This window comes from Corylus avellana, chromosome 7 (genome assembly GCF_965113065.1).
Source record: "Corylus avellana chromosome 7, dhCorAvel1.hap1.2, whole genome shotgun sequence".
Taxonomy (NCBI): domain Eukaryota; kingdom Viridiplantae; phylum Streptophyta; class Magnoliopsida; order Fagales; family Betulaceae; genus Corylus; species Corylus avellana.
The window spans coordinates 25,883,424-25,910,425 of NC_142496.1; the positions used below are offsets into that span (position 1 = coordinate 25,883,424).

The following is a 27,002-nucleotide window of genomic DNA, read 5'->3' on the forward strand; positions in this document are numbered from 1 at the left end:
GTGACAGGGACCTGTGATGTACTCTCGGCATCAATAATGCAATTTGGTGCTGGTATTTGATTTTTAAAAAATGGTGCTCTCATTTTTGCCTCCTAAGTGCTTGTTGTTGTGCAGATATGTTACTGATTTTTTGTGCGTTTTGTCCTTTGTCGTACTATTGGACACAGACATTACTCCTACTTTAGTACCAATCAATCATAGTTTTTAACTGCCTCTTCCTTGAGAAGGGATCCTATATAACCAATACTTTTGATGAAAGTTGATTTGTAGATAAGGCTCACCTAAATTATAATCAACTTTTTAGTTTAGCAACTATTTTGCCCTAAAGGGTAGCAGGTTAAACTTCGAAATTGAGATGTGAGTATGCCTGGGGCAAAGCAAGTTAAAATTTAAATGGAATTTTGAGAACAGTCGAGCTGATTAAGCACTACAATTACTGTAAGCATTTCCTTTCTTGTTCCTGAAGCAACTCCATGGTTTTGAGCGGTCAAGTGTTTATCATCTTTCTTTTCAATCCATTTCTATGGATTTCTATATTTATTTCCTGCCTGTAAAATTGCGGAAATGGATCCATCATTATACCCAAGGAAAAGTTTGGAAATATTATAAACAAGGTAGTTTTAGCCCATCTCAACGGTTCAAAATCAAAGCTCCACAACAAAGGAAATGGTTTATGAAAAATATTAGATAAACATTTCTAACTTAGATAATACATCAGCAATCAGCATACATCTCGACCCCACATATTATTAAAAATACAACCACCCGCACGCTACTACTAACTGATTATCTATATCACCTCCATGCTGAAGCAACAACCAAGCTTTTGTCTTCCCACCCAAAGTGAAGTGCACCCATTTCATCCTTCATCCTGTACCTGTCACAATACTGCCTAATTAGTAATTCCCTCATATCAATCACATTTGGACCCATTGGACATGAAGTGAAGCCGGCCATCATCATCCTTGCCCTCCATTTGCCGGCAACCTCATACCGCTCTATCCTCTCCTCCCCCTCACATGCAACAATGTTAACAATGTCCCGTGCCAAGCACTGCCTTTCGACATTCATTCGATCCTGACTCTCCCTTGGGAGAGTTGCATCAAGAGACTCGAACACAGCTGAGTAGTAATTGTAGGCTTCAACGAATCTAGGGAAAAATGGGGCGGTGTTCGTGTTCACATCTTGTTCAACCACAGTGACGAGTTTTGGATTCAGGCTCTTAACCATCCGAAGAAGCTGGTCTCGCTGGTTTACAGTCGACACGCTCTCATCTGGCATGTGGTGAAGCTGAAAGGCAAAGTTCACTATCAATGCTTCCCCAGGCCGACAGTCAAGCATTGATGGAGAGATGATTGAAGTCTTTGATGCCAAGGGTTGAAACTCAAATGGTACCCCAAGTGCTTCTGCTAGCTTCTCCAGTCTTTGTCCAATAATTTTCAGGCCTCCAACAGAACGTTGAACTGACTCAGGGTCATCAACCCCAGTTAATCTCAATTGGGGCCGCTTCCCTGGCCGAGTGGCAATTGTTTGTATCAGTGTTATATATTGAGTCCCTTGGTTGATATCGAAATCTATTATATGAACTCTTTTCTCATCTTTAAATGCCTCTATCATTGCACCATTTGCTGCCATAAATCCAAATTTAAAGCAAGGGCACACCTCAAAGAGGATCTGCATGGCTGCAAGCCGGTCAGAAGAGGGGGGCTCTTTGCATTTTAGAGCATTGTAAAGACATTTGCCAGAGGCAGCCATCCGAGCAGCAAGACCTTCTACCATGTAGGCGGCAATCCTCTGAGGAGGATCCCCTTGGATTGAGACCATCTGCCGGAGCTCATTAATCATAGCTGATGCTTCCACAATGTTTCCATCTGCCAGTGCACCAGCACAATCAAGTAGCAACTTTCTGGGACTCCTAGGAGATACTTGTGATACTTCCTTGTTGCTGCTGATGCTACTAAGGTTAGAATCAGTTGATGAAGATTCCTTAGGTGAGTCATGGAGCAATGCGTTCCGAACTGGGTCAGCCCATTCACCATCAATTTCCATGCTGTGACCAGAGCCAAACATGTCATCATCATCATCGTCATCATTATCATCAAGCAGTGCTCTTTCCAATTCTTGAAGCTTCAATCTCATATTATCTTCATCATAGTCTATTGCATCCGGGCTTTGGCTTTCCAAGTAATCCAATTCAAAATTGGATCGACAGGCATCACCATGTCTGATGGACATCAAAGGAGTGCTAAACGGGTTTTGAGTGCTCATGGAGGCACCACGCGGTTGAAATGAATTTCCTGATATGCCAGAACTGGAAGGCTGTATAAGTTCTTCTGTTGGGGAGTCAAGGAAATACTTTTCATAACTTTCATTGCTGTAAGAATCAGCCATATATGTAATCTTATGCTTATCAGAACCAAATATTTGGGTGGACAAGCCAGGACAGTCATCACTTCCCTTTAGCGAATAGAGCTTTGGATTTCTATATGATGTGGCAGATAGCTCTGCAGACCTAACTAACGACATAGTTTTCTTCTTACTCACTGTTGGAAGAAGGCAGCTTCTATTATAGAACAAGTCCTGTATCACAAACTCTCACATAAGTTTGACAAAGGAATTCTGATTGAACTCTATTAACTTTTGAAACTAGCATTTTTCGTTTTCTTGTTGAAGAACAGAAAATATGTCTGCGTGAGCATGGACATGTGTGAAGACCCGGGGGTGGGGGAGAGAGAGAGAGAGTTTATACAATCAACATTCATAAGCACGACTATTTAGTCTAACAGCTTGATGGATTGGTAAAACTAGAACAAAAAACTGGCAATTGAAGGTGCTATGTAGCAGCAGCCTGTATAACATGCAAATGTTAGATTACACTTTTTATTCCATAATAATGTTAATTTTCAAGTGTATGCTTCACTTCGACCTAACATATTTCATGTTAATAGTTAGTTGGCGCACCACATTCAACTAAATTTTAATGAAGTATTGCTGTCATTTTAAATCAATAAAGCCTGTTCTAACTTAGTAGGCTAGATTGAATGTTTTCTCAACTTCTGTCCAAATATAATAATTCACAAAAAGTGAAAAAGGGCTAAGCAAATATTTTCTCTAGTGAATTTCTGGATGTATGCCAACAAGAGTGTAGAAAAGAGACATAATTCTTGTTGATTTTGAATCTACACAAGTTTAATTCGGAGTCAGGTAACAAAGTACACACAACTGATATTAAAGAAAAAAAAAAACTAAAAAGATATCACACAAAAGATATTAGGCACAAACGCTGCACCAAGCAGTTGGTTCCCTTTTATCATACAGAACAAGCTCAGGGTTCTTTTCAAAAGCACAGAACACCTAGATGCAATACTATTCTAAGATAAAAGATCCATCAGGAAACACCTCGTTTAACATACTAACCTCAAAAGATCCTGAAGTATAAATTTTCGTTTAGTTACCAAAAACAGAACACATAAAGAAACTAACAGAGAACTTTAACAACTAGCTGACCTCTCTAACAAGGAGAAAAGTGCCAAGTTCTAAGAAAATTATACTAACAAAAAAAAAAAAAAAAAAAAGTTGATGCAAGGAAGAGATCCATGGCTAACCCAATCAATTTGAAAAGAATTCAGGCAAACCCAAGGAAATTCAATTCCTTGTAGAATAAACTTAAGGACAGAAAAAAAAGAACAAAAAAAAAGGGTGGGTGGGGGGGAATTGAAGAATAAGAAGAAGAACATAAAGGCATATACCTGATGAAGGAGGAGAACCTCAAGAGGAATCAATAGAGATCATGTCAGAAGTCATATCCTGTGATTCAGTAAATACCCAGATGGAGAAGAATATCAGAATTGGCTTTGAATGAAGAGAAAAAACTTTGGTTGACAATGCTTTGTGGAATTAAGGACAAACCAAAGAGCAAAATACCTCTTTATTGCCGTATATATGTTTAAAAAAAAAAATTAAGACTTTGTGGTTGGGTAGGTTGAGAAGCAACAAACCAGAATAAAGAAGCGGAAACAACAACAAACTTGACAATTAATATAAATAAAATAAACGACAGAGACCCAGATAAGGAAAACTTTTTAAGTACTTAAAAAAAAGTTAACGTATTTGTTAGGAGGATGCGAACTGAGCTACCCTATACAAGAATCCGAACGATCGACATGCCAAGACCCAATTAGTTAAAATAAATGACCCCAGTAAAAAAAAAAAAAAAAAAAATCCAATCTTCTGGAGTCTGAGAAAGTGTAAAGAAAGAAATGTGGTGAGAAGCTCACCTCAGATTCCTTCAAAGAAAGTCCTTAGCTTCAAATACAACTACTTTTAGTAAAAAAAACAACCAATCTTCTGGAATCCGAGAAAGCGTGAGGAAGAAAAGTAGGGAGAAACTCACCTCAGGTTTCCTTCAAAGAAAATTCAACGCAAATTTACATCAATTTTTTTTTATTTTTTATTTATCTGTGAAGCTCGTTTACTTTTTCTTTTGTGAGCAGTGTCTGTCTGCTTGTCCGACTGAGGTTGTTTGACAGCACAATGTCGTGCAAATACGGTGTGCAACTAGAACACCGTAATGGGTTTTCTCCAATTTTCATTAGGCTATCCTGGCCGGTCAATTTGTAGACCAATCATCACAAAGTTGACTTGGGGTATGGCAATATTCTTTGACGTGTGAAGTAGTTGAGAGATGGCAACATATTAGACACGTGTACGGTGATGGGGTGGAAAGCTGTAAATGGCACAAAAGATGGGTGGTGCTTAGTGACGTATTGGATCAACATAATTGAAATGGGTGTGGAATGGAATCATGACACTCAATGAGAAAGTCAAAGGTTTTTTTGCAGCTCCTCCTTTTCTTTTCTTTTTACACTTTTACCCAAATCTTATAAAGACAGATGGCAAAGGCGTGTAGAAAATTTTCAAAGGCGTGTATGAGTGGGAACAGGAATCCGCCAGCTTTTTTATTTTTTTATTTTATTTTTAGTCTGAAGTCTGAACTGAAGCACCACCTCTAGGCTGCAGTCGTGATTAAAGAAACGGCTCAGTGGGATTAACTGCCTACCTCATCTAATGTTCGGCTTTAATTTAAATTTCATTAATTCTTCTAAAGGTTAACTTGAAGGATTCTTAATTATAATTATAGAAAAATTACTTGTTTTGTGCGACACCCTGATTTTATATCGAGAAAACGATGAGTAGTTCACATAGAGTGTAGTTTATAAAGATAATCATGAATATTAAGCTTTATATTATAGTTTTCAAATGATATCTCAATCAACTGAAGATCGTGTGTGTGTATATTCATATATTCTAATCAAATAGTAAAATTGCTACAAATGGGTCTTTCCCATTTTTTTATCTGAATGAAAAAAGCAATGGGATTGAGTTTTCCAAACACTAGGTTTAAAGTAGGGCAGGCAATTTAGCTAACAAATGTGTTCGAGTATTAACGCTTCTAAAAACTTTAGTTTAGTAGCTTTATAGTTATAAAAAGAGAACAAAAAACAAAAAATGGATACCCCACAAAATAACGGAAATAAAGTTTTAATTCTTAAAGAGATCGACTTTTAAATGGCAAGAATGATGTTGATGGCTATTCCCTTCAAGAAAGAGAGAGTACAAATAATAGTCCATTGATGCCAAATGCGTATAATTATTGGAGTAGAAAACAAAAAAAGAAAAACAATTACAACTTGCTCACTTCATAGACACAAAATTGAATATATTATATATATATATATATTCGTTTTTTTTTTTTTTTTTTTTTTTTTTTTTTTTTTTTTTTTCCAAGGGAATATGTCCTTGGAAAGATCTGTTTAACATGGACCCCAACGACGTCGTTAATCACCTCCCCTCACAAGGTCCACCTTGTCTTTTCTTTGTTAAAATCTACCTCAATGCTTTTAACAGTTTTTTCTCCGGCTAATTAAATAGACTTCTTTTTGCTGTCGTTTGGTTGCTGCCTTGCTGGAAAACGAGTGAAGGGAATACTATAATGATTTGCTGATTTAATTAGTTTGCCCCCCACACACCAAATCCTTGTTCTCTCCTTAATCACAAGATTTGATTTTCCACCTAGAAAGAGATTATGATCATCTTTATATTATAAATAATATAAAATTTTCTTCCAAATTTAATTGAAAAAAAATTTATCCTCCCAGTAACGGACAAGTATCTAATACACATTCTCACATACATTTTGGACACATGTCAATTTAATATTTGAGCATATTCTTATGTTCACAATTAGCTCATTTATTACGAATAGAGACCGAATTGAATTTATTCGAACCAAACCTGAGTTGGTTCCTGAATGACTTTGTTCATTTAAGAGCCCTTGGATATTGCCATCTGTAATGGGAAATGAATCTTAGAAGACATCAATCAAAATCTATGAATTGTGTAAAGCAATTATTAAGGGATAAGAAAATTTTCTAGGAGCAAGGATTAGGATGATGACAAAACTTGTAATATTGCAGTGTTAAGTCCTCATCATCCTTCCCTTATCTTATCCAAATCAAGGGTATGGAAGGAACTGTAGTCTGTCAGTTTCATCTAAATGGAAACTAGCGGTGAAAGTCAGGTGGAAAATAGTTATTTAATACTCATTTAACTTTGGCATTAGGGGTTGAACCTCTGAAGATATTTAACCAACACCTTTGTCCTATAGGTTGAAAGCTGGTCACAAGACTCACAACCTAGTAAGCCTGTCCTTCTCAATACCTTATCTATAATGTTCCTTATTTTCTTCTTTCTCTACATTATTTTTTAAGGTCGCCGGAGAAGTTGTCTCTTAAGCCCAAATGAACAGAAGTTATTCCAAAAAGCTTGTATTAGAATATTTAACTACAAATAAGGTAAATCGTAGAGTTAAAGTTCAAACTTGTACGCTTTAATTTCTTCGATATCGTGTTAATTATGTTGAAAGTTGTCTCATTACTCATAAAATGAAGCTAATTTTTCGGTACACCAATCGGAATGGTAGATGGCCTATAGGTGTGATAGGGTCAATCTTTCCAATCCTTTTTGTGTTAACTCTATGAGAAATTTATAAGGATTAAGTTCACAGAAGAGGGACCATGTAAATTAATCTTTGACAAATAAGATTGGTTGGGCAATCAACTAATTGCTTTTATAAGGATTAAGTTTACGAAAGAGGGACCATGTAAATTAATCTTTGACAAATAAGATTGGTTGGGCAATCGACTAATTGCTTTAGGTTTTGATGGGATCTTGTAGAAAAAAGGGGGAGAAGGTGGGGGAGAGGGTAGGGTTGGTCTGGTTACTGGGTCAACCTTTGGTTTGTCTTCAAAAAAAAGAGGCAACCAAGGAGATTGACGGTGTCCAACCTGGGATGGTTTCAGTGTGCTATTATTGCACTTTTACCTAACAAAACAAGAAAAACATACTTTAACTTTGGTGTTGTCTTTGGTCATTGAGATGAGAATATCTAGATCAGTACTGTTAATATAGTTGACCACACCATCTGAATTCAGCCAAATTAATACACTTGCAAAGATAAACCAAAAGACACGGATAATTTGCCGAAAGAACTAACGGGGAACATTCGTGAACTTTTAGGGTCGAGTGATACTTCTTATCACTAATTTGTGCCTAATATAACGTGATCGTGTTTAGAGATAGAAACAATTAAACAATGTTCACTTTATAAATCATACCTGATAATCCCAAAAATATTATATGAAAAAAAAAAAAATACATTTTAATAATATAGCTAGGGCCATCTCAATATTACATTGGGAATGTTGTCTAGGCATGCCCAAGTGTGCAACCCTGCTAATTTTCTCTTTAAGTTTTTGGCTAGTCATAAGGCATGTGGGGTTATCTACAGATCACAATGGCCGGGCTCTTAATCGAAAGGCTAATAAATATTGTTACGTCAGTCTAATAAAATAAAAATGTAATATTTAACATTATTTATAAAAATATAGTTTTACAAAACTGTATTTTTTGTGTTAGGCCAACATATATAATTTTGGGACCATATGCGTTTTGTCCAAATAATATATTATGGCCATCATGAAGCCACTTCTAGCTCCGGATTGGATCAACCATCCATAATGTTTTTTATTTTTTGTGAGTAACTAACCATAGAGTGTTGGTCCGGATTGGCCCAAATGGTTGACTCTCGTCCAAATCCGAACTGAGGTACAGTTTTAACCTTCTTTGTATGGCAGTAGATGGGCCAAACAATGGGCCAACCGAACTGATGCTGGACATGTGTACCGGCAGTAGATGGGCCAAACAGCTGGTGATATTTGATGGGCTTAATATGGGCTAATGTTAAATGCAGTTGACCACAAAAGCCAAAAAATAAAAAAGCGATTTCTTGAAAAAACTAAAAAAAAAAAAAAAAATGGAGGGATTGCCAAAAGACAACCATAGCCTTTGGGAAAAAAAAGTTAGGGGTTGTAGATCCTATATGGGGGTGGTTGAACAACCCCATGGCTACTGGAGTTGCTTGGCCACCCTCATTTTTTTACTGTGAGCGTCACTTTTCAAAGTTTAGAATGATAAATAAAAACGTGACAATAATTCAAAGAGCTAAAATATATTTTCTCTTAAATTTGCATAAAACATTATCCCAACTCTTTGGGCTATAGTTGTTCATATCTTTAAGCAATCCTAGCTAATTTTCATTTGGATCGTCTATTTCAGGATTGGCGACAATTAATAGCTTTGGCAGTATTAATACATCATACAACCTACCCCCATCTCATTGCCTCAGTTGCTGCCAATTTTATCTATAAGCAATCTATGGGATTAATCATGAGTCCATCTCAATTTAATAGGATCACTTGACCTTAGCTAGTATTGCACCCATTATGTGTATATGTAGCAAATATTATATGCATGACATCATGGCAGTGGAGCTATTGGCTCTAGTGGCATCTTAAAGCTCTCCCCTTCATATTGAAGTGACAGTGAAGTTGTATATATATTCAAAATTATTAACTTACTAATGTATGAAAAAATTATCAGATTATATATATTAATCATGCTTTGCAAAAGGTCCAAGTTATAGTTTTAATTGTATTATAATATTTGACATTGTTAATTGGGTCCAAGAACTGGTAGGTAGGATGTCATGTAAAGATAATAACTGTCCCAACTTAATTCCTATATATAACACTAAAATAGGATTGCCAATAAAACGTGCCATATAGTTACATTGGAGCAAGCAACGTCCATATATGACCAAGTTTATATTTTCTATATGAAAAACCAATAAAAAAGGTGAGGAATTAGCTAGAGACGTTCACCATTACTCAACATGGAAGGCGGCGTAATTGAACAATATTACCTACTTTGATTTTGAAATGCTAATGTTGACATCCCATCACAGTAAACAGCTGGCTAACTGCAATGGATTATGCATAATCGGGATTGCGATTATAGTATATATAGGAGGAATATAGTTGTTATGGCATGAGAAGTAAGTTTAAGCATGGACTAAAATTTCTTTGGTGTCAAAATCTTGTAGTTCAGATTGGTTTTGAATTTCTCAATTTTCTTTTAACACTACATGCCATGAAGGTAATCTCACGATCAAATCTCGTGATTTGGGCCCGACTCCCGAACTCAAACTTAAAACCTGTATTCTCAACCTAAGCGGGTCGGATTGATACTCGATATATCACCAATAATGATTGATCTTAAAATTTAGTACACTTTGTAAGAAAATTTATCATATTTTTTAGAAACCAGTGAAAATGCAAAAAATAAGAAGAACGCAAAAACAAGCAGCCACAAACATAGAGATTTACTTGGTTTACTACTAAAGGCTACGTTCACAGAGTTTTCAGCGAGAGTTTACTATTTTCAAGAGAACCAATATAAGAGACTTCAATAATACATGTATTCATATACAACGCCAATCAGACACGACTATAAATATAACTCTTAATCGAGTCAAAACACTAAAACGGGGCCACCAATTTTAAGCGCTCCTCTCCATGGACTAAGCCTAAAAAAATAAAAAATAAAAAATAATCATATTTAGGGCTTCCAACGTCGGACCGGGTCGAATGCAAACCAGATCAAATACAAACCACGCTCCACATAACCTAACACGTTGAAGCGCGTGTACAACTTTATGATTAAGAGTTGAGATTAGATATACATTAACTAGATAAAGTTTAGATAGAGAATGTTCGTGATGACCCATTAAAGAGGTACCTCAAAGGTAGCTGAAGCGTCATTATCTTATAGCACTACTAAAAGTTTAGAGATACCTCAATAGAGAATCGGCACGTCGTTGTTTCTGAAACGGGAGATATTAAGAAACCCAATGAAAGGCAAACTAACTGTACTTGATGCATTTAAAAACACAATATCTTACTCAGTTTTATTATTCGCTAGTTTTTGTAACCATGTAAATACAAGAAAAGTCCAACAAAAAAATTCTTCTGGGTTACTTCACCGTTTTGTTATATAACACGTCATAGTATATATTTATTCTGACAACCTCTTCAAATTTGTTGTCTGATTTTTACATTTTCTTTTTGTTTCTTTTTCCATATATCTTTAAGTCGCTGATATATATAAAAATCATGACTCAAGCTTGGGCTAACCTAGCTAGCTAGCTAGACAATAGTTTTCATGTTGTTTCTGACATGAAGTTTGAAGTCTAGGGTTTTTTGTTTTTGTTTGAGGGGGGGCATTTAATGGAGGCCAGGCAACATCATTAGCAACAACCATATAACAAAAGACATTTATTGAGAAAACAAAATAGGGAAGTTTTGTGAAGCCGGAGGAGTGCAAAAAATAGGTAGTGTTTAGGTGGGTGTGTGAGGTGAATAGTCAAAGTAGTTTGTTGCATATTTTCAGAGCCCGGTGATGTAAAAGAGAAGAGAGGGAGGTGGGGTTGCTTGGGAAGGTGAGAGGAGGAAAAGGTATATTATGATTTTCATACAAAGACATTCGAAGGAAATGGATGTTTGGGTGTGCAAGTAATAATAACAGAAACCCTTTGCAATTACTGTTTGAAAGCTATTTGAAAACCTTCGATCTATATGTGCTTGCTGCATGCACACAACACCCATGAAACACATGGACATGTATATCAGACAGGTTTTATAATTCCAACGGTCCATTTCTCCATAGGAAATCCATTAATTAAGGTTAAACCTTATAATTGGTAGATATGTATATTTTCAATTTTTTTTTTTTAATTAGTTGGTTTTTTTTTTTTTTTTTGACATGTCTACACAAGGGAAGGGGGAAGAGAGATTCGAACTAGTGACTTCCGCTTCATGAGGCGTGATTCACAGCCGATATTTGAGCTACCCCTTGGAGACTTAATTAGTTGGTTTTGATTAAATAGTAAATGGTGTACCTTAATGCAAGAATTAATTGGTTTAGTACTGCATGGGTTGGTTAAATTAATAAAGATATGACACCTAATTGTAATTAAGAATTAGTTCAACAACATAATATATGCAAGTTGGGATCATAGCCCTTAACTTAATTAGTGGTTTGCTGAAAAGTACTTGGCATCATGTCATACATTTTTATCCTCTAGTAATTACTGAAATAAAATCATAAATTAGCAATTTAAGCTTCCATGGGTAAGAAATTAATTATGTTGACTCAATTACATATATTGGATGCATGCATGCATGTAAGAATATGTGAATTAATTATTCATATATGTGCAAGTCAATAAAATGCACGTGTTAATTGCCTCCATATATAGGCCTTATAATGGATTAGAAAAGTCCCAAATGTCTTTCTCATTTAAGGAAATTTGCTTTTTGAAAATAAATAAATAAAGTAACCAAATTCTATCCAACATCTTCAGCAGTTATTTTGTCAAATAATTAATATTCCTCCTTACATCAATTAGTTTAGGTAGATGATCATCATAACTTGATTGAAGTTGGATTAGTCTGGTGATCGAACCTGGTAGCTAGCTAGCTAATGTGTAGATTTTCCAATATATCAAATAAAATTCAATATTAGTTTACATGATCTATATTCGTGTAACATGTTAGATTAGCTGGAAATTAATGACCAATTAAGCATATTATAGGAGGAAGAGGATGTTCAATTTTTTTTTTTTTTTTAATGTCTATAATAAGAACAACTAGATTTGCAGGATAAGTCTCTAAGGAGTTGCTCAATTGGCCGAGGGCCACACTTCATGCATGAAGCAGAGGTCATTAGTTCGAACCCCCATTCCCTCGCCCCTTTTGTGCAGACATGTCAAAAAAAAAAAAAAAATGGCAGGATGTGTATAGTTATTATTTTGTAAACTATTGTCACTTGAAAAATTAAACTCGTGACTGTTTATGGCATTGACTCTCAATCCCGAGAGAACCGTTAACTCAAGTATGAAGTGTATGTCTCTTTGACGTATTTAGGAATGAGATTTTATATAATTAATATCTCAATGAATTGGGTGGTCACATGTACGTAGTTAGCATTTGCATGAACACTACTTCTCAAGATGGAATCCACTATCTCTTTAAGAGATAGAAAATATCTCCTTGAGATAGATTAAATGAGAATTGATTATTCCTAGTCTTGAATCTAGTATTTTAGTAAAGAGTGATTAAAATAAATAGACTCTATAGAGTTGGACCAGAGCAATTTATGGACTATATATTCAACAAGTAAATATATAATTTTCCAATGTTCATTCAATTCTCATAAAATAAATATTTTTATTAATAAAAAAAATCATACAAATTGTGTTTTAGGGAACTAATATCCCTAACATTAATTCAATTATATATATATATATAGACAAGAAATCATATGCTATAGGTTACTATATTAGTCCAAGCTTTATACATCAAGTTAGCTGTGCAAGAGTCAATACAGTCTAGTTAAAGAATGGGTGCCTTGATGGGGATGTGTAGAGTGTGAAGCCAAATTATCATCTTGGTCCCAGCTGGTCTGGCTGGTCTGGTCGTTCTTCAAATGCGGCTAATTCCCACCAAAATATTGATAGCTAGTCTCTCAATATATATAGTGAAAGTTATATTATGAATCAAATTTAAAAAAATATAAATTAATTTCCAAAAATATATATATATATATATATATATATATATATATATGTGAACTTGTGACCTGATCGACGGTTACCCAAAACCAACCTGTTATTGATGGAGTCCAAGGCATTCCAAAAATCAAACCTAATTAACATAAGTATGATCAAAATGATTTAGATTGACTAATCAAGTGGGCCTTATTTTCCGTTGCCCAACTACAAATCCCCTGAGAATTAAACATAGAAAAAAGAAAAAGAAAAAGAAAAAGAAAGAAAAGAAAAGAAATTCCGTTTGATAGGATGGACCTGTTGGATTGGCACGTCCACCAATTAGAATTAGATACCGATTTAATACCAACTGGGGGAGTGATGTATAGTTTAATTGATTAATGCTGATGATGTTAATAGAAAATCTATTTTAAGCATATTTAGATGGGAAGAAAGGTGTTTGATTTCGTGGGGTATGAAATCTTAATCAGTTAAGAAAACACAAATTAATATTTATTCGCAAATATTGTTTAATTTGAATATTTTTCTCTGACTAGCCATCTGCATGGAAGTATGGAAAAAGGAAGTCGGTTTACCCATACTTTTCTTGATGCTGGACTCGCACGGCATTTGGCTTACCCTCACAACTTCTCCTTCAACCCATGAACAAGTCCAGTAATTTTTTTGTTTTTAACTCTTTTCTTGTTTCTTAAAGTTTTTTTTTTTTTTTTTTGGCTTTCGTACAAGAATGTTTATCAACTTATTTGGATTTGATCACAAGGTCAACCCCTGCACCCAGAATTTACCATAACAACCAAATAATGTAGAATGTACCACATAACTTGACAATTATTTGACCCCCTTCAAGCCGCCCTTGTGGCGGCTCCGGCTCCAGCTCCAGCTCCAACTCTCTTTATGGACCAAGTTATTTATTTAACGTCAATTTCAATAGTTTGAAGTTTATTGGCATTGATCGTTGCCCACTTTTGTTTTTTTTATTTGTTTTTTTGTTTGTTGTTGGCCCGAGAAGCGGGCAGATGAACTCGGAGTTTTGCAATATTAATTTTTTTTGTTATATATCAAGTTAATGTCAATGTAATTATATATCTATTACAAAAAAAAAAAGAAAAAAAAGAAAGAAAAAAAAAAGCAAGAAAGAATTTTACAGGACAATCAGGTTAAAATTAATAAGATGTCATCTATATATATAGTTTGAGTACAAAATCTGTTGTTTATGTAAATCTGAACCTAAATTGTGCATTTTTACAGGTCATTCTAACCTTTTGTTTGGCCAAATTAAATATCTCGAGACAAATTCCATTATATAAAGCTAGTTATTATCTGCTGACACATGTACGTGGATACATTAATATAGCTTGCACTCATAGTCATAACATTATCTTCTTGACAAATCAAGGTAAATGACAACCTTAAGATGACTAAGCTTCTTCTACACTAGTTAATGCAGGATTGCTACTGCTAGTCCATCTGCCAGATAATTAAACGGCTTCAATTCCACTGAGAACCATAATGAGTAAATATACAGCAAAGTTTAATTAATGACTTATTTACTAGTGCCAAAAAGAAGAACAACTTTTATATATGTGGCATTAATGCTATATATATATATATAAAGCTTAATTCAAAACAACATAAACCCAATTCGCATGCATAATGTTAAATTATATATTAATTAATGTTAATATATATAAATTAAAAAACGAAAGAAATTAGGAAAGCTCTTAATTAATTTTGCAGTACTATAGGAGAAATGTCCCTTTAATAAAAACAATAAGGTGCTGGGTTTGATTTAACGTAGTACCGTGGCTTAATTAATTAATTAGAATATATTAATATATATATATAAGAGCTAGCGAGAATATATATATATAGAGAAAAGTAGAGGAGCCAATGAGAAAAGAGAAAAAGGGGGATTGGCTGAGTCTGTACAGATTACATATGCATGTAGGCTAAAAATTGTGTCGTGTAAAACCAACAAAAGTGACTTCCCATCCACAACCCTAAACCAAACCTCCCCCACTTTCTTATTCTGTTGCTGCTCCTTTCTTCTACTCCTATCCATACTTCCTCTCCACTTCTCTCTTTTTTCCTCTCCAACAACTAACTAATTTTTATTTATTTCTCACCTCCGCCCTTCGCTTCTTCCATGGAGGATTCTGGTGCCGGTTCTAGTGACGACGCCAAGAGTGGTACTTGCCCACGTGGACACTGGAGGCCCGCCGAGGATGAAAAGCTCCGGCAACTTGTCGACCAGTACGGCGCACAAAACTGGAACTCGATTGCAGAGAAGCTTCAAGGAAGATCCGGTATCATATTCATCAATCTCCCTCTCTCTCTCTCTTGGATCTTACTAGATTAGATTCAACGGTTGGGATTTATCTGATCTTATTAATTTCTTACATCATGATGATTCATGACCCAGAAGAAAAAAAATTTCTCTCTCTCTCTCTCTCTCTCTCTCTCTCTCTCTCTCTCTCTCTTTCTGTGTCGACTGATAGTCTAATAGGTTTTTCACTTTTTTTTTTTTTTTTTTTGTTTTTTGTGGATAAATATGCAGGGAAGAGTTGCAGATTGAGGTGGTTTAATCAACTTGACCCTAGAATAAACAGACGGCCGTTTACGGAAGAGGAGGAAGGAAGGCTTCTTGCAGCTCATCGGATTCACGGAAACAAGTGGGCTCTAATAGCGAGGCTGTTCCCCGGTCGAACCGACAACGCCGTGAAGAACCACTGGCATGTGATAATGGCAAGAAAGCAAAGAGAACAATCGAAGCTATGCGGGAAGAGGACTTATCAAGATGTTTACAATAATATTGACTCTAAAAACTCTAGCAATTTTCATGAAAGGAAAACAGCATCGTCTCAAGGAGAATTTAGCAGATTCTTTGAATTCCGAAACCCCAGTAAAGAAAGGATATTATTCGCGGATAATTCATCATCATCACCTTCCACTACTACTTGTTCGCTTTCTTGGAACTTTGCTTCAATGGCGGCGGCAACAGTAGCAAGCAACTCATCTAGTTCCAATAATCAATATGTTCGTAGATATCATCCGAACAATGCTTCTTCTGTGTATCATGGCAGCTATCGGCCGCGCGTTTCAGCTACATTTGGACTTCAAAACTACACAAAGGTTGTTCCAAGTCCCTTTGGTTACCTTAATCTTGGTAATGATTATGAACAGAATGGAAGGATCCGGCGGAGAGATCAGTTAGTGAGTTTTTGCGATAACTCGCCCGCATTAGCTAAGTTGACCATGTTGCCTGCAGAGCAAGAGCAAGGAGATGAATCTATTGAGCAACACAAGGACAATATTCCCTTCATTGATTTTCTTGGTGTGGGAATCTCTTCTTGATTATCACAAGAAAAACCTTTTTATTTAACTTTTTAAAGTATATTAATTATGGTTGCAGTTTCATGACCTTTTTAATTCATCTTATGACACTTATTGTTGGCATCGCATATATATGAGCTGGTTTAGCAATTTTGTAGTCATTTCTATTTATTACATCATGTTAATTAGCAGATATATATGTTTCATTTATGTGTTAGGTAATTCCTTAGTGATCTCTAGGTTAGAGATTTGAAGATCATACAACATTTTCTGGCCTCATTAGTTAGTGAAATTAGTAATTAGTTGAGGGAATTAAGAATATTGACTCTTGTGTCCTGATGGAAATATGTAGCTTTTGATTAACCTCTTTCAACATGGTGCAATTGGCACCTGTCGTAATTCCTTAGTGATCTCTAGGTTAGAGATTTGAAGATCATACAACATTTTCTGGCCTCATTAGTTAGTGAAATTAGTAATTAGTTGAGGGAATTAAGAATATTGACTCTTGTGTCCTGATGGAAATATGTAGCTTTTGATTAACCTCTTTCAACATGGTGCAATTGGCACCTGTCGTTTTTCCTCAATTAAAATGCCAAAAACAAAAATGTTTAACTGCTCTAGAAAGTAACATATATATATATATATATAATAGCTGGGATTGATAAATATATATGTGAATTAAGTTGATTGCTCTTGGTCTGCACCCTTAAGCTTTGGCTCATTGCCGATCGATCGAGGAGTAGGAAAGAAGGCAACAGGGAAGCAATTGCATCCAATATTCCATGCAATTGATTCGAATGAAGGTTTGGCTGCTCTCCCTGCAGGTCTTGATCATAAAAGGCATATGTCAGTGTGTGTTTGTGAATCTATATGTCGTGGAAATGATCAATTTAAGCTGTCTAATCGGTGGGGGCAAAATAGCTGTTACAAAACCTCCCCTCCTAAACTTAACTTTCGTAATTTACCAAAGTATTAGCAAAGGATTTGATGGGTGACATTTTATTCTAGAGTTTGCAACTATATATTATTATTATTATTAAATAAAAAAAAAAAAAAAAAATTATAAGAATCTCAATCAAGAAACGGTCAATTGCAAACATGGTAGCAAACATTGACATTATAACTGTAAGGGTATTTAATTGTCTGATGACTTTTTTTTAAGTTTCAATGCATTCCAAAAAAATAGAACACTAAGGTCGACGTGTGGTATCAATCTTTTTCGAGTCTGACACTGCAACATTAACTTGCACAAAGTCACGGCAACGTAAACCAATAACAGCTGCTCACTTCCATGGCAAGTTTCAAATGACCCATAATCTTCTAAAATGTTTTGAGGTGAAGAAAACGATATTGCACAAATATTCATATGAAGAGTCTGCTGTAGGGATTCCATAGTTTTGGACTTTCTTTGTGATTAATGTTGTTTTAATATTTTCTTTTCCACTTTAATGCTGCCTTTTGTCATGGACAGCTCAATTAATTGCTTGATCAAATAATTTAAAGAAGAGCCACTTACACAAGAAATGTTGAGCTTTAGTAGCCATGTCTGCGATTTTCTTCTGATGCCATATTCATTGCATCATATGCATGTATGGCCGATATGTTTGAATATGCCAAAAGAGTAGAGTGATTACGTCTCTAGACTATTAATTAATGATAAACTTGTGAAACGTACAATAATTTGTTTCCCTTCGAGATTTTAACTTGAAATATGAAGACGGTTGAAGCGTTAAGAAATGACCCATTCTGTGTTGAATATGATGAAACGTTTTCTTGTCAGCGAGGGCAAGAAAAAAAATTCTTGTTTTCATCCATGACTTATATACATATACATATATGTAAAAAGGGGGCAACCATGTTCAACTTTGACGCCTCTTCTCTCATATCCAATAGAAACTACCTATAATTATATATGCAAGGGTTATCATAATTTATAACTCGGGTCATTATAACAAATATCTTCACGTAGTTTCTATTAAAAGAATACTTCCCTTAATTGCGGATAGAAATTTTCTCTAAAATAGTGCTAAAATAAAGATTTATAGCTCTTAAAATTACCATTAGATAATTTGTAATAGATCATTATTATTAAATTTTGATGCGATTGTAATTTTAAAAGCCACGTTATTTTTGGGAAGACATGAAGATGGCATTTAGCATTACTCTTTCTTCAAACCCACCATAATAATGTCAAGTATCTTCTAACATGTAGGAAACACACACACACACATACACACACACATATATATATATATATATATATATATATATATATATATATATATATATAAAAAAAAACATTCTTATCTACATTCTTATCTATGGTTGAACTCTCCTTCTACTTATAATTTCTGTAATGCTCACAAAAAGTTTGAAATTTTAAGGAACCAAACACGTAGGAGTCCAAGAATCCACCTCCAAATTAACCTTGCTTCTCCTTCCCTATCTAGCTCTTTCTGTTCAAACACATCTCCTTGACTTTGAGCCGGGCCTTTTGCGCTTATACTTCAAATAATTGATTGGTTAATCCTAACGTTGAAGAGGCCAAAAAAGTACGGCCATGAATGCCATTGACATTTTCTGCAAAACTCGAGACATAGATATATGCTCTAATATTAATTCTTGCAGAGAAGCATATATATATATTGGCTTGAAAGACTTGCTGCTGTCGTGATTCCTCATGGACATGGGCTTTAGTAAGTCAATATTATAAATAAATATAAGTGATGAAAAACAAAGTGCAAAAAGCATACATATATCAATGTTACAGTACTGAGTCTTGGAAAAGGGTTTAGATCGACGTACAAAGTCTTTGTCTTTGTAGTAAATGATTAATGCAGAATGGCTTCTGTACTGATCAGGTCAAAACACCCAATGTCTTCCGCCGATAGCAATTTTTCATAACATGTGAGAAAGAGAGACAAGAAAGGTCTGGAGGTGGATTCTTACGTATTTGGATTCCTTAAAATTTCAAATGACCCGCTAATGAGGTTGTCTAATATGTACAATACAAAAAATATTTGAAGGCGCCAAAAATACAAGATGTCATGGACACCAACTACATAATTTGAATTAAAAGTAGGAAATTAAACCATTACATAATTTAAAAAGATTCATATATATTAACCCTTTTGATATCAAAAAATTACTTGAAACAAAATTAAACGTTCTTTTTTGTCATTTTCTGCTTCTAAAAGTAATTTTTAAGTTTTGTTAACCATCGTAATAGCTTCAAAGTTTTGTTACCAAACATTTAAATAACTTTTTAGTAGGAGAGCATTTTGGCAAAGCTCTACATCTACAAATAAATTTTTTTATGGATAGAAATTTCCTCCAAACCGGTATGGAGGAAATATCATCCAACCCATATAAAATAGTGTCAAGTATGTATAAATATTTCAAATGCATATTTAATTCTTAACCTCATTAATAACAGTTTACTAATTTAGACTAAATATAATGTGCCTTTTAAATATTTATAGACACTTAGCACTATTTTACATGGGTTTGACGATATTTCCTCCATACCGGTTTGGAGGAAATTTCTGTCTATTTTTTACTGGGCAAAGTTTTCCTCCAAACTGGGTTGGAGGGATTTCCTTCAACCTAATCTATAAAAGTGACATCTGTTTTTTTTTTTTAATAACATGTGAGATGCACATGCGTTTTTAATAAACTATATTTCAACTTTGTCCCTATTACTAAAAAAAAATATGTGCATATTGCATGTTTAAGGAACACATGTCACTTTTATAAACTAGGTTGAAGGAAATTTCTCCAACCAAATTTGGAGGAAAACTTTGTCCTTTTTTACTACACACAAGATTAATTAATCCCAAACATGCATGCATGCACTAGATGTGTTATATTACATAAGATGGTAAGAAAACATTTATACCTAAATTTTTAGTTTTTGTATGATTTCAATTTAATCATTGGTTTCTAATAGGGGTGTCAAAAATTATCGGAGAACCGGAACCGGGAAACCGAAAAACTGGGGAGCTGGTTCTGGTTCCGGTTGCAAAAAAATTAAAAATCGGGGACCCCAGTTCAGGTCCCGGTTTTGGGCACCCGATAAAAACTGGGAAACCGGAACCGGGTGCATTTATATATAATAATAATTTTTTTAATATTTTATATATATATATTAAATTAATATACAAAAGAGCCAATGCCTCTATAACAATAATTTTTCTTTGATGGCGCCAAATTATTATTTTGCCCTTTGGTATTAAGCTCTCCTAGTTTAATTAGTAAGGAAATAATGAATTTGATTTGCGGTTATTTTGTCTTTTAATACGCAAAGCTAAGGAAATAATGAATTTGAATTAGTTTGACCGGGTTTTTGGATATTTCACCTCACTTACTTTTTGTATGATGGTGTAGATTTACGGTTAGGCCTTATTCTTTTTTTGTCATAGTTCAATTAAGGGGTTATTTGTGTCTTCTCTTCATTTCTATTTTGCTTTCTTTCTTTTTTTTTCCCTCTTCATCCTCCGGTAGCCTCCTCTCTCTCCTCATTTTTTTCTTTTTCCATTTTCTTCTCTTCTCCCTCTTCTTTTCATTTTCTAAAATGAAACCTTATGATTTTTTCATGAGGTTTCAAAAAAAAAAAACTGGTTACCGGAATGGGTAAAAACCGGAACCGGCCGGTAACCGGGACCTGGTTTCCGGTTCTAATTTCTCAAATTCAAGAACCGGAGTACCTCGATTCCGGTTCCAATTTTGGCCAAAAACCAAAAAATCGGATTGAGTTGACACTCATAATTTTCAATTAGACAAATTGGCATTCAAATGAGTCATACCATTGGCTTTTCATCTAAAAAAGTAGCTAATGATCGAGGTTATGCCACATAATCACTTTGTCACGTTACAAGCACACCAACATCATGTCCACGTATCCAACATATGACATCACCTACCATGTCAAAAATAAAAAATTATTTTTATTAATATTCCTAATATAAGAAAAATAAAAAGAAAAAGAGCAGTTGAAAAAGAAGAAGAAGAAAAAATCCAATAAATGAAACACAAAAATGCAATTTTCTAATGTTGTAATATTTTTCTCAACCACTGTTTGTCCCCCTTTCGCCCCATATCCTAAAATTTTCTTTCCATTTTCATAGATATATACATGAAATACGGTGCACATGAACATGATATTTGCATCTTTCAAATAGGCATCATGTTCGCCTCTTCGGGTGGTTCACTCACCTTCTTACTGGCAGATGTCTCCAAGCATTTCCTTGGCCAAAATGAGGATGACCGCCAGGTAAAATATCTCTTTAAATTTAAAGACATAAAAATATATCATTAATTATTATTTTTTTTTTTAAAAAAAGGAAAAAATCTCCAAACCAAATCTGCGATTGGCTAGCTAGGTCACCAGGAAATTTTTATTTTATTTTATTTTTAATTTTTAAAAATTAGGTTATTTTGGCATTTTGACATCCTCGGTTAAGATTTAACAAAAAATTCCAATGGATAGATGAAATTAAAAAGAGCAAAAAGATGAGATATCTTCATTACAATGTTTGATAGTTTGAGGTTAATTAATATTGCAACACGTGACACATGGGAGGGTAAGCGAAATTTCTCCTTAAAAAATATAAGATATGTTAAAAAAAAAAAATCGATTATCTTCAATAAATTAGTTCCATATCATGCATCTCTTAATAAAAAACTTTCTACCCTTAGCATTTCTCATATGAGAATCGAAGAAGATTTTGAAATTAGGCTCCGTTTACTTCGACATAAAATGGTTTCATTCGTAAAATATTTTCATAAAAGCCATTTTCCTTGAAAATATTTTCCGTCGAAAACATTTTACTGCGTTTACCTTGTACGCGGAAAATATATATATTTTTAATATTTTTTTTTATATATATTTTTTCTAATAAGGTCCTGCCGGAACCTGCACGGGACTTGTTCGAAACTCCATAGGGACTTGCCCGGGACTTGACCCGGACCTACCCGGGACCTACTCGAGACCTAACCGGGACCCGTCCGAGACTTGCCCGGGACCCGCCCTAGACCTGACTAGGACCCGCCCGGGACCTGACTAGGACCCACCAGGGACCTGCTCGGGACCCTAGCGGGACCCGCCCGGGACTTACCCGGGACCCACCCAGGACTTGACCGAGACTTGCTTGGGACCTGCTTGGGACTTGACTGAGACCCTACTAGGACTTGATCGGGACCCCCCCGGGAACCCGCCGGGACTTGACCGGAACCCGCCTAGGACCCACCGGGACTTGACCAGGACTTGCTCGGGACCTCACTGGGTCCAGGTCAGGTCCTGGGCAGGTCCCAGTCAAGTCCTGGGCGGGTCCCGGTCAAATCCCGGGCAAGTCCCGAGCGAGTCCCGCCGGGGTCCCAGGCAGGTCCCTCCGGGGTTCCGAGCAGGTCCCGGGCGAGTCCCGGTCAGGTCCAGTGCGGGTCCCGGTCAAGTCCAGTGCGGGTCCTGGGCGGGTCCCGGTCAAGTCTCGGGTGGGTCCCGGTTAGGTCCCCAGCAGGTCCCGGGCAAGTCCCGGTCAAGTCCTTGGCAGGTCCCGGGCGGGTCCCGATCAAGTCTCGGTCAAGTCCTTGGCAGGTCCTGGGCGGGTCCCGAGCGGGTTCTAGTCAAGTCCCGTGCTGGTCCCGAGCAGATCCTGGGCGGGTCCCGGTCAGGTCCCGAGCGGGTCCCGGACAGGGCGGGTCCCGGTCAAGTCCCGGACGGGTCCCGGTCAAGTCCCGAGAGTCCCGGGCAGGTCCCGGTCAGGTATTTCCTTTATATCACATTAAGAATGAGATGCTCATAGTCCATCAATTTAAGAATGAGATGCTCATAGTCGAAAAATGGTTTACGGTTTTTAAAATCGTAAACCATTTTATGAAAATTAAAGAAAAATTTTCGATCAAAAGAAAAATATTTTCCGTTGATCACTATTTTACATCGAAATAAACACCATAAAATATAAAAATTATTTTTTGAAAACCATTTTACGTCGAAGTAAACGGAGCCTTAGTTTTCATATATAGCATATAGTATTTGGCCCAAACTTTAATTGGCATCATAATCTGCAGCCACGGGATGAGTTCTATCATCTATGAGGTCATGTAAAGGTCACTCTCCCTTTAACGCTTTGCTAACAAAAACAAAAAAAAAAATAATAATAATAATAAAAGAAAAAGAAAAAGCGCAGCAAAAAAGAAAGGAGCGCCACGCACTCAGAGCAATGTGGCCCATTTAGAGTTCACGGGTCGCCTCTCAAAGCAACGTGGCCCATTTAGAGTTCACATGTGGCCTCTAATGAACTAGAACCACCCGTGAATAACATTCGCTGAAGCGAATATGCTGTCAAAACCTTTTTTTTTTTTTGGCGATGCAAAATGCAAATCACCACCAATTTTACCGTAGCGTTAATTATTCTGTGTAATATGTCTTTTCATTTTGATCCTTACAATATCATATTTAATTGGCACGTTTATTAATTTATCTAAATTTAATTACATAATTGATAGGTGGGTACAAATGAGATAAACAGATAATATTTTTCAATTGAAAAGCACTAGAAACAATGTCTTTATTCCCCGCATTTATCGTCTACTTAACGGTGAAATTCGAACATGGTGGTTATCATGGAGGTTGTTGGGTCCAATTTAGTCACTAAAAACCTCAAAAAAGGCATCAATTTGTCTTTGCTTTGTCCTCTTTTTCAAACAAGCAAGGATCTCACTGCTTGCATCTTTATAAAAAGGTTAGCCTCAGTGCTTGGCACTCTCAAGAAGCTACCCCATCTCACTCTTCATCAACTTCAGCCTTCCCTAGTTACCAACTTTGCTTTGAAATGTCTCGGGGAAGAGGCAGTGCAGCTCAAGCCATGGTCATGGCGGTTGTGCTTCTTTGCTTGTTGCTTCACTTCGAACACGTCCATGCCGCAACCTATACGGTCGGAGACGCTGGTGGTTGGACCTTTAACACAGACAGTTGGCCCAAAGGAAAGCGTTTTAGAGCCGGTGACGTGCTAAGTAAGTTTCTCCTAATTTTTACTGTCACATCGAAGTACAACAATAATCTACTAAATAGTATTACACAAGCATTAACTTTGCGTATACTTTGTGCATGTTGCAGTCTTCAACTATGATTCAACAAGTCACAATGTGGTGGCGGTGGACCGTAGCGGTTACAGCGGCTGCACGACTCCGGCGGGTGCAACAGTGTACAGCTCCGGGAAGGACAGGATAAAGCTGAGGAAGGGACAAAACTACTTCATCTGCAACTCTGTTGGGCACTGTGAGTCTGGAATGAAGATTGCTGTTAACGCCGTGTAATGTTATGTGAAATTCATGGCTGAGGGATCGAGTACTACTATATATCCCTCCAAGAACTTGTTATAGTGATAATTAATGGTTCTGTGAGATGTAATAATATTACTCGCAAGTGTGTGCACTATATATGCAGGCTAGATGGTGTGGCTACAAAATATTGGTGCTGTAATATATGGCTTGACTGTGTGACAAAAGAAAAAATAAAAGATTTTGGCTTTATGCTAAAGAGATATTGTTTCTTAAGTTCCAAATTTGTTTGAACTAGGTCCGCCAAAGGTCACGGATTTTGTTTGGATTTGTTTTGTTTTGTTTTAATGATTGGTACTGCTATATATTAGGTGCCATTGACCAAAAAAAAGAAAAAAGAAAGAAGGAAAAAATCAGTGATGCCATTGCTGTGGTTAAGTTATCAGCCAACAACAAATGGTTTTCAAATTGTTGATGCCAGAGCTGGAAGCCGGCTGGTTCAATGGTATGCCGAATTTTGTCTTATTAATTGAGGAAATTGAAAAATAAAGTTAAGGATTAGGCTTTCCAATCCAATTAGACACATACATGTGTTAGTCGTGTAATTAAGTGATTAATATAGGCTTAATTGGGCCTAAACTCATAAGTTAAGCTTTTGAGTTGATTGGTGTTTCAAAAGACTATATTTTAGCCTCAATAAAAGCCTTCCAAAGTGTCAATCTCAATAATATGCAAGATAAAGTCTACTGAATTAAGCTTTAAGGGCTTTAAAGAAAAAAAGAAAGACAAAAATTAAAAAAAAAAAAAAATCATAAGATCAAAAAAACCATTAGATACTTTTAATTGAGTAATGTTATGGATTATCTTTTTATCTTCCTAAAGTTGGTGTGGCTTTCAAAATCACGATTTGATCAAAATTTAAGTATGATTCATCTAAAATTTAATGGTGATTTTAAAAGACACATCAACTTTAAGAGGATAAAAATATGGTTCCTAGTATTACTCTTTTTAATTTGATCAATAAAAAGAGTTGAACTACTCGAGTCAAAGCATGGTCCGTAACGTGAAGTAGCACTCAAGTAAAAAAGCTAGCTAGCTCAATCCAACCTCATGCGACATGCCAACAACAAAGTACGTATCTTATAATACTGATGTGACAGTTTTAACTAACTCTTGGATCACTTCTTGTTAAATAAATAAATAAATAAGGGTTAGTTGAGACAACTAGGTCAACATTATTAGATAATTGTGAGATAAACATGTGATATATATCATTACTCTTAATCGTTTATATCGTGTCCTACTTAGGGTGCGTTTGAAATTGCGATTTCAAAAGAATAATCTGCATTTTTAAAAGATATCATAAAACTTAAAGCGTTTGGCATTGTGATTTAAAAAGCACTTAATTTAAAATAGAAAAAAAAATCTGCTATTTCAATAAGCAGGTTAGAAGATACTTATTTGAAAAAGTGAGAATTTAAACCAAAATCATGAATTCACATAATAAATATTTAATAAAAAAATACTTTTTAGCATGTTTGACCAAACGTTTTTGCGATTTTAAAAAATTAGCTATTTTAAAAACACTATTTTTAAAATCGCACTTATTAAAACCGCAATCCCAAACAAACTCTTAATTATACACAAAAACAAGTGAAGATATCCCACCAATTCAATATTACATTGAAGATGATTGATGTTGTACATGAGAAGTATCGATTGGCTTGTGATTCATGCATGATACTGCATATAAAATAATAATAAAAATTGATCGATGTGATATAAATATTAAAATAGTTTTAAATTTTTTGTAAGAGAAAAATAATTTTTTTTAAAAAAAAAAATTATTTGTTAATGTAAATAAAGGAATTTGACATTTTTTTTAGAAAAAAAAAAAAAAAAAAAAAAAAAAAAAAAACCTTGTCGCTAATCATGACATCATCTTGGTGATCACATTTCATATTTGCTTAGTCTTCACGCCGGGTAGACCACGCCAAGTTGACTGATCACTTGTTTCCATAATTCCCTAGCTAGGCCGATATTTTCGCTTTCTAGAACGACCATCTATTCGTTAAAGGTTTTTTTATTTTATTTTATTTTTTTGACTAGATCTATTCATTAAAGTTGTTGATATTTTACTATATACAATACCAATAAAGTATGCAAAATATAATAATACCCATTTTATTAATATATCTTTTGCCAAACTTTGCCGAATTAAATCGACAAAATTGAAATTGTTAAGAGAATTTCAGTTTTTAAAATTTTAAATATAGGTCGTTCATTTTTCATTTAATGATCATTGTTCTGCCACGTGTTTCATTTATTAATTTATTATTTTATTAGTAATGAAATACATGACAGA

General features: G+C 35.2%; 3 protein-coding genes across 6 annotated transcripts; 2 read left to right on the plus strand and 1 right to left on the minus strand.

Moving 5' to 3' along the window:
• Positions 1 to 601: 601 nt before the first annotated feature.
• On the minus strand, positions 602 to 4,429 carry SCL1 (SCARECROW-like 1). 4 transcript variants are annotated; one of them, XM_059598136.2, is made up of 3 exons: positions 4,394 to 4,429; positions 3,750 to 3,807; positions 602 to 2,580 (listed from the first exon to the last, which is right to left on the minus strand). In XM_059598136.2, the coding sequence occupies exon 3, from the start codon at positions 2,524 to 2,526 to the stop codon at positions 796 to 798; it is 1,731 nt and encodes a 576-aa protein (XP_059454119.1). In that variant the 5' UTR covers positions 2,527 to 2,580; positions 3,750 to 3,807; positions 4,394 to 4,429; the 3' UTR covers positions 602 to 795. The 4 variants fall into 4 exon arrangements, with proteins under 4 accessions (XP_059454119.1, XP_059454118.1, XP_059454120.1 ...); XM_059598135.2 differs by lacking the exon at positions 4,394 to 4,429 and adding an exon at positions 4,278 to 4,378; XM_059598137.2 differs by lacking the exon at positions 4,394 to 4,429 and adding an exon at positions 3,925 to 4,186.
• Positions 4,430 to 15,085: 10,656 nt separating this feature from the next.
• On the plus strand, positions 15,086 to 16,461 carry LOC132185639 (uncharacterized). Its single transcript, XM_059599401.2, has 2 exons — positions 15,086 to 15,333; positions 15,585 to 16,461. Exons 1-2 carry the CDS (start codon positions 15,174 to 15,176, stop codon positions 16,379 to 16,381), a joined length of 957 nt encoding a protein of 318 aa, XP_059455384.2. The 5' UTR covers positions 15,086 to 15,173; the 3' UTR covers positions 16,382 to 16,461.
• Positions 16,462 to 24,016: 7,555 nt separating this feature from the next.
• On the plus strand, positions 24,017 to 24,811 carry LOC132185653 (basic blue protein-like). The gene is made up of 2 exons (XM_059599418.2): positions 24,017 to 24,370; positions 24,474 to 24,811. The coding sequence occupies exons 1-2, from the start codon at positions 24,190 to 24,192 to the stop codon at positions 24,671 to 24,673; spliced, it is 381 nt and encodes a 126-aa protein (XP_059455401.1). The 5' UTR covers positions 24,017 to 24,189; the 3' UTR covers positions 24,674 to 24,811.
• The last annotated feature ends 2,191 nt before the right edge of the window (positions 24,812 to 27,002 follow it).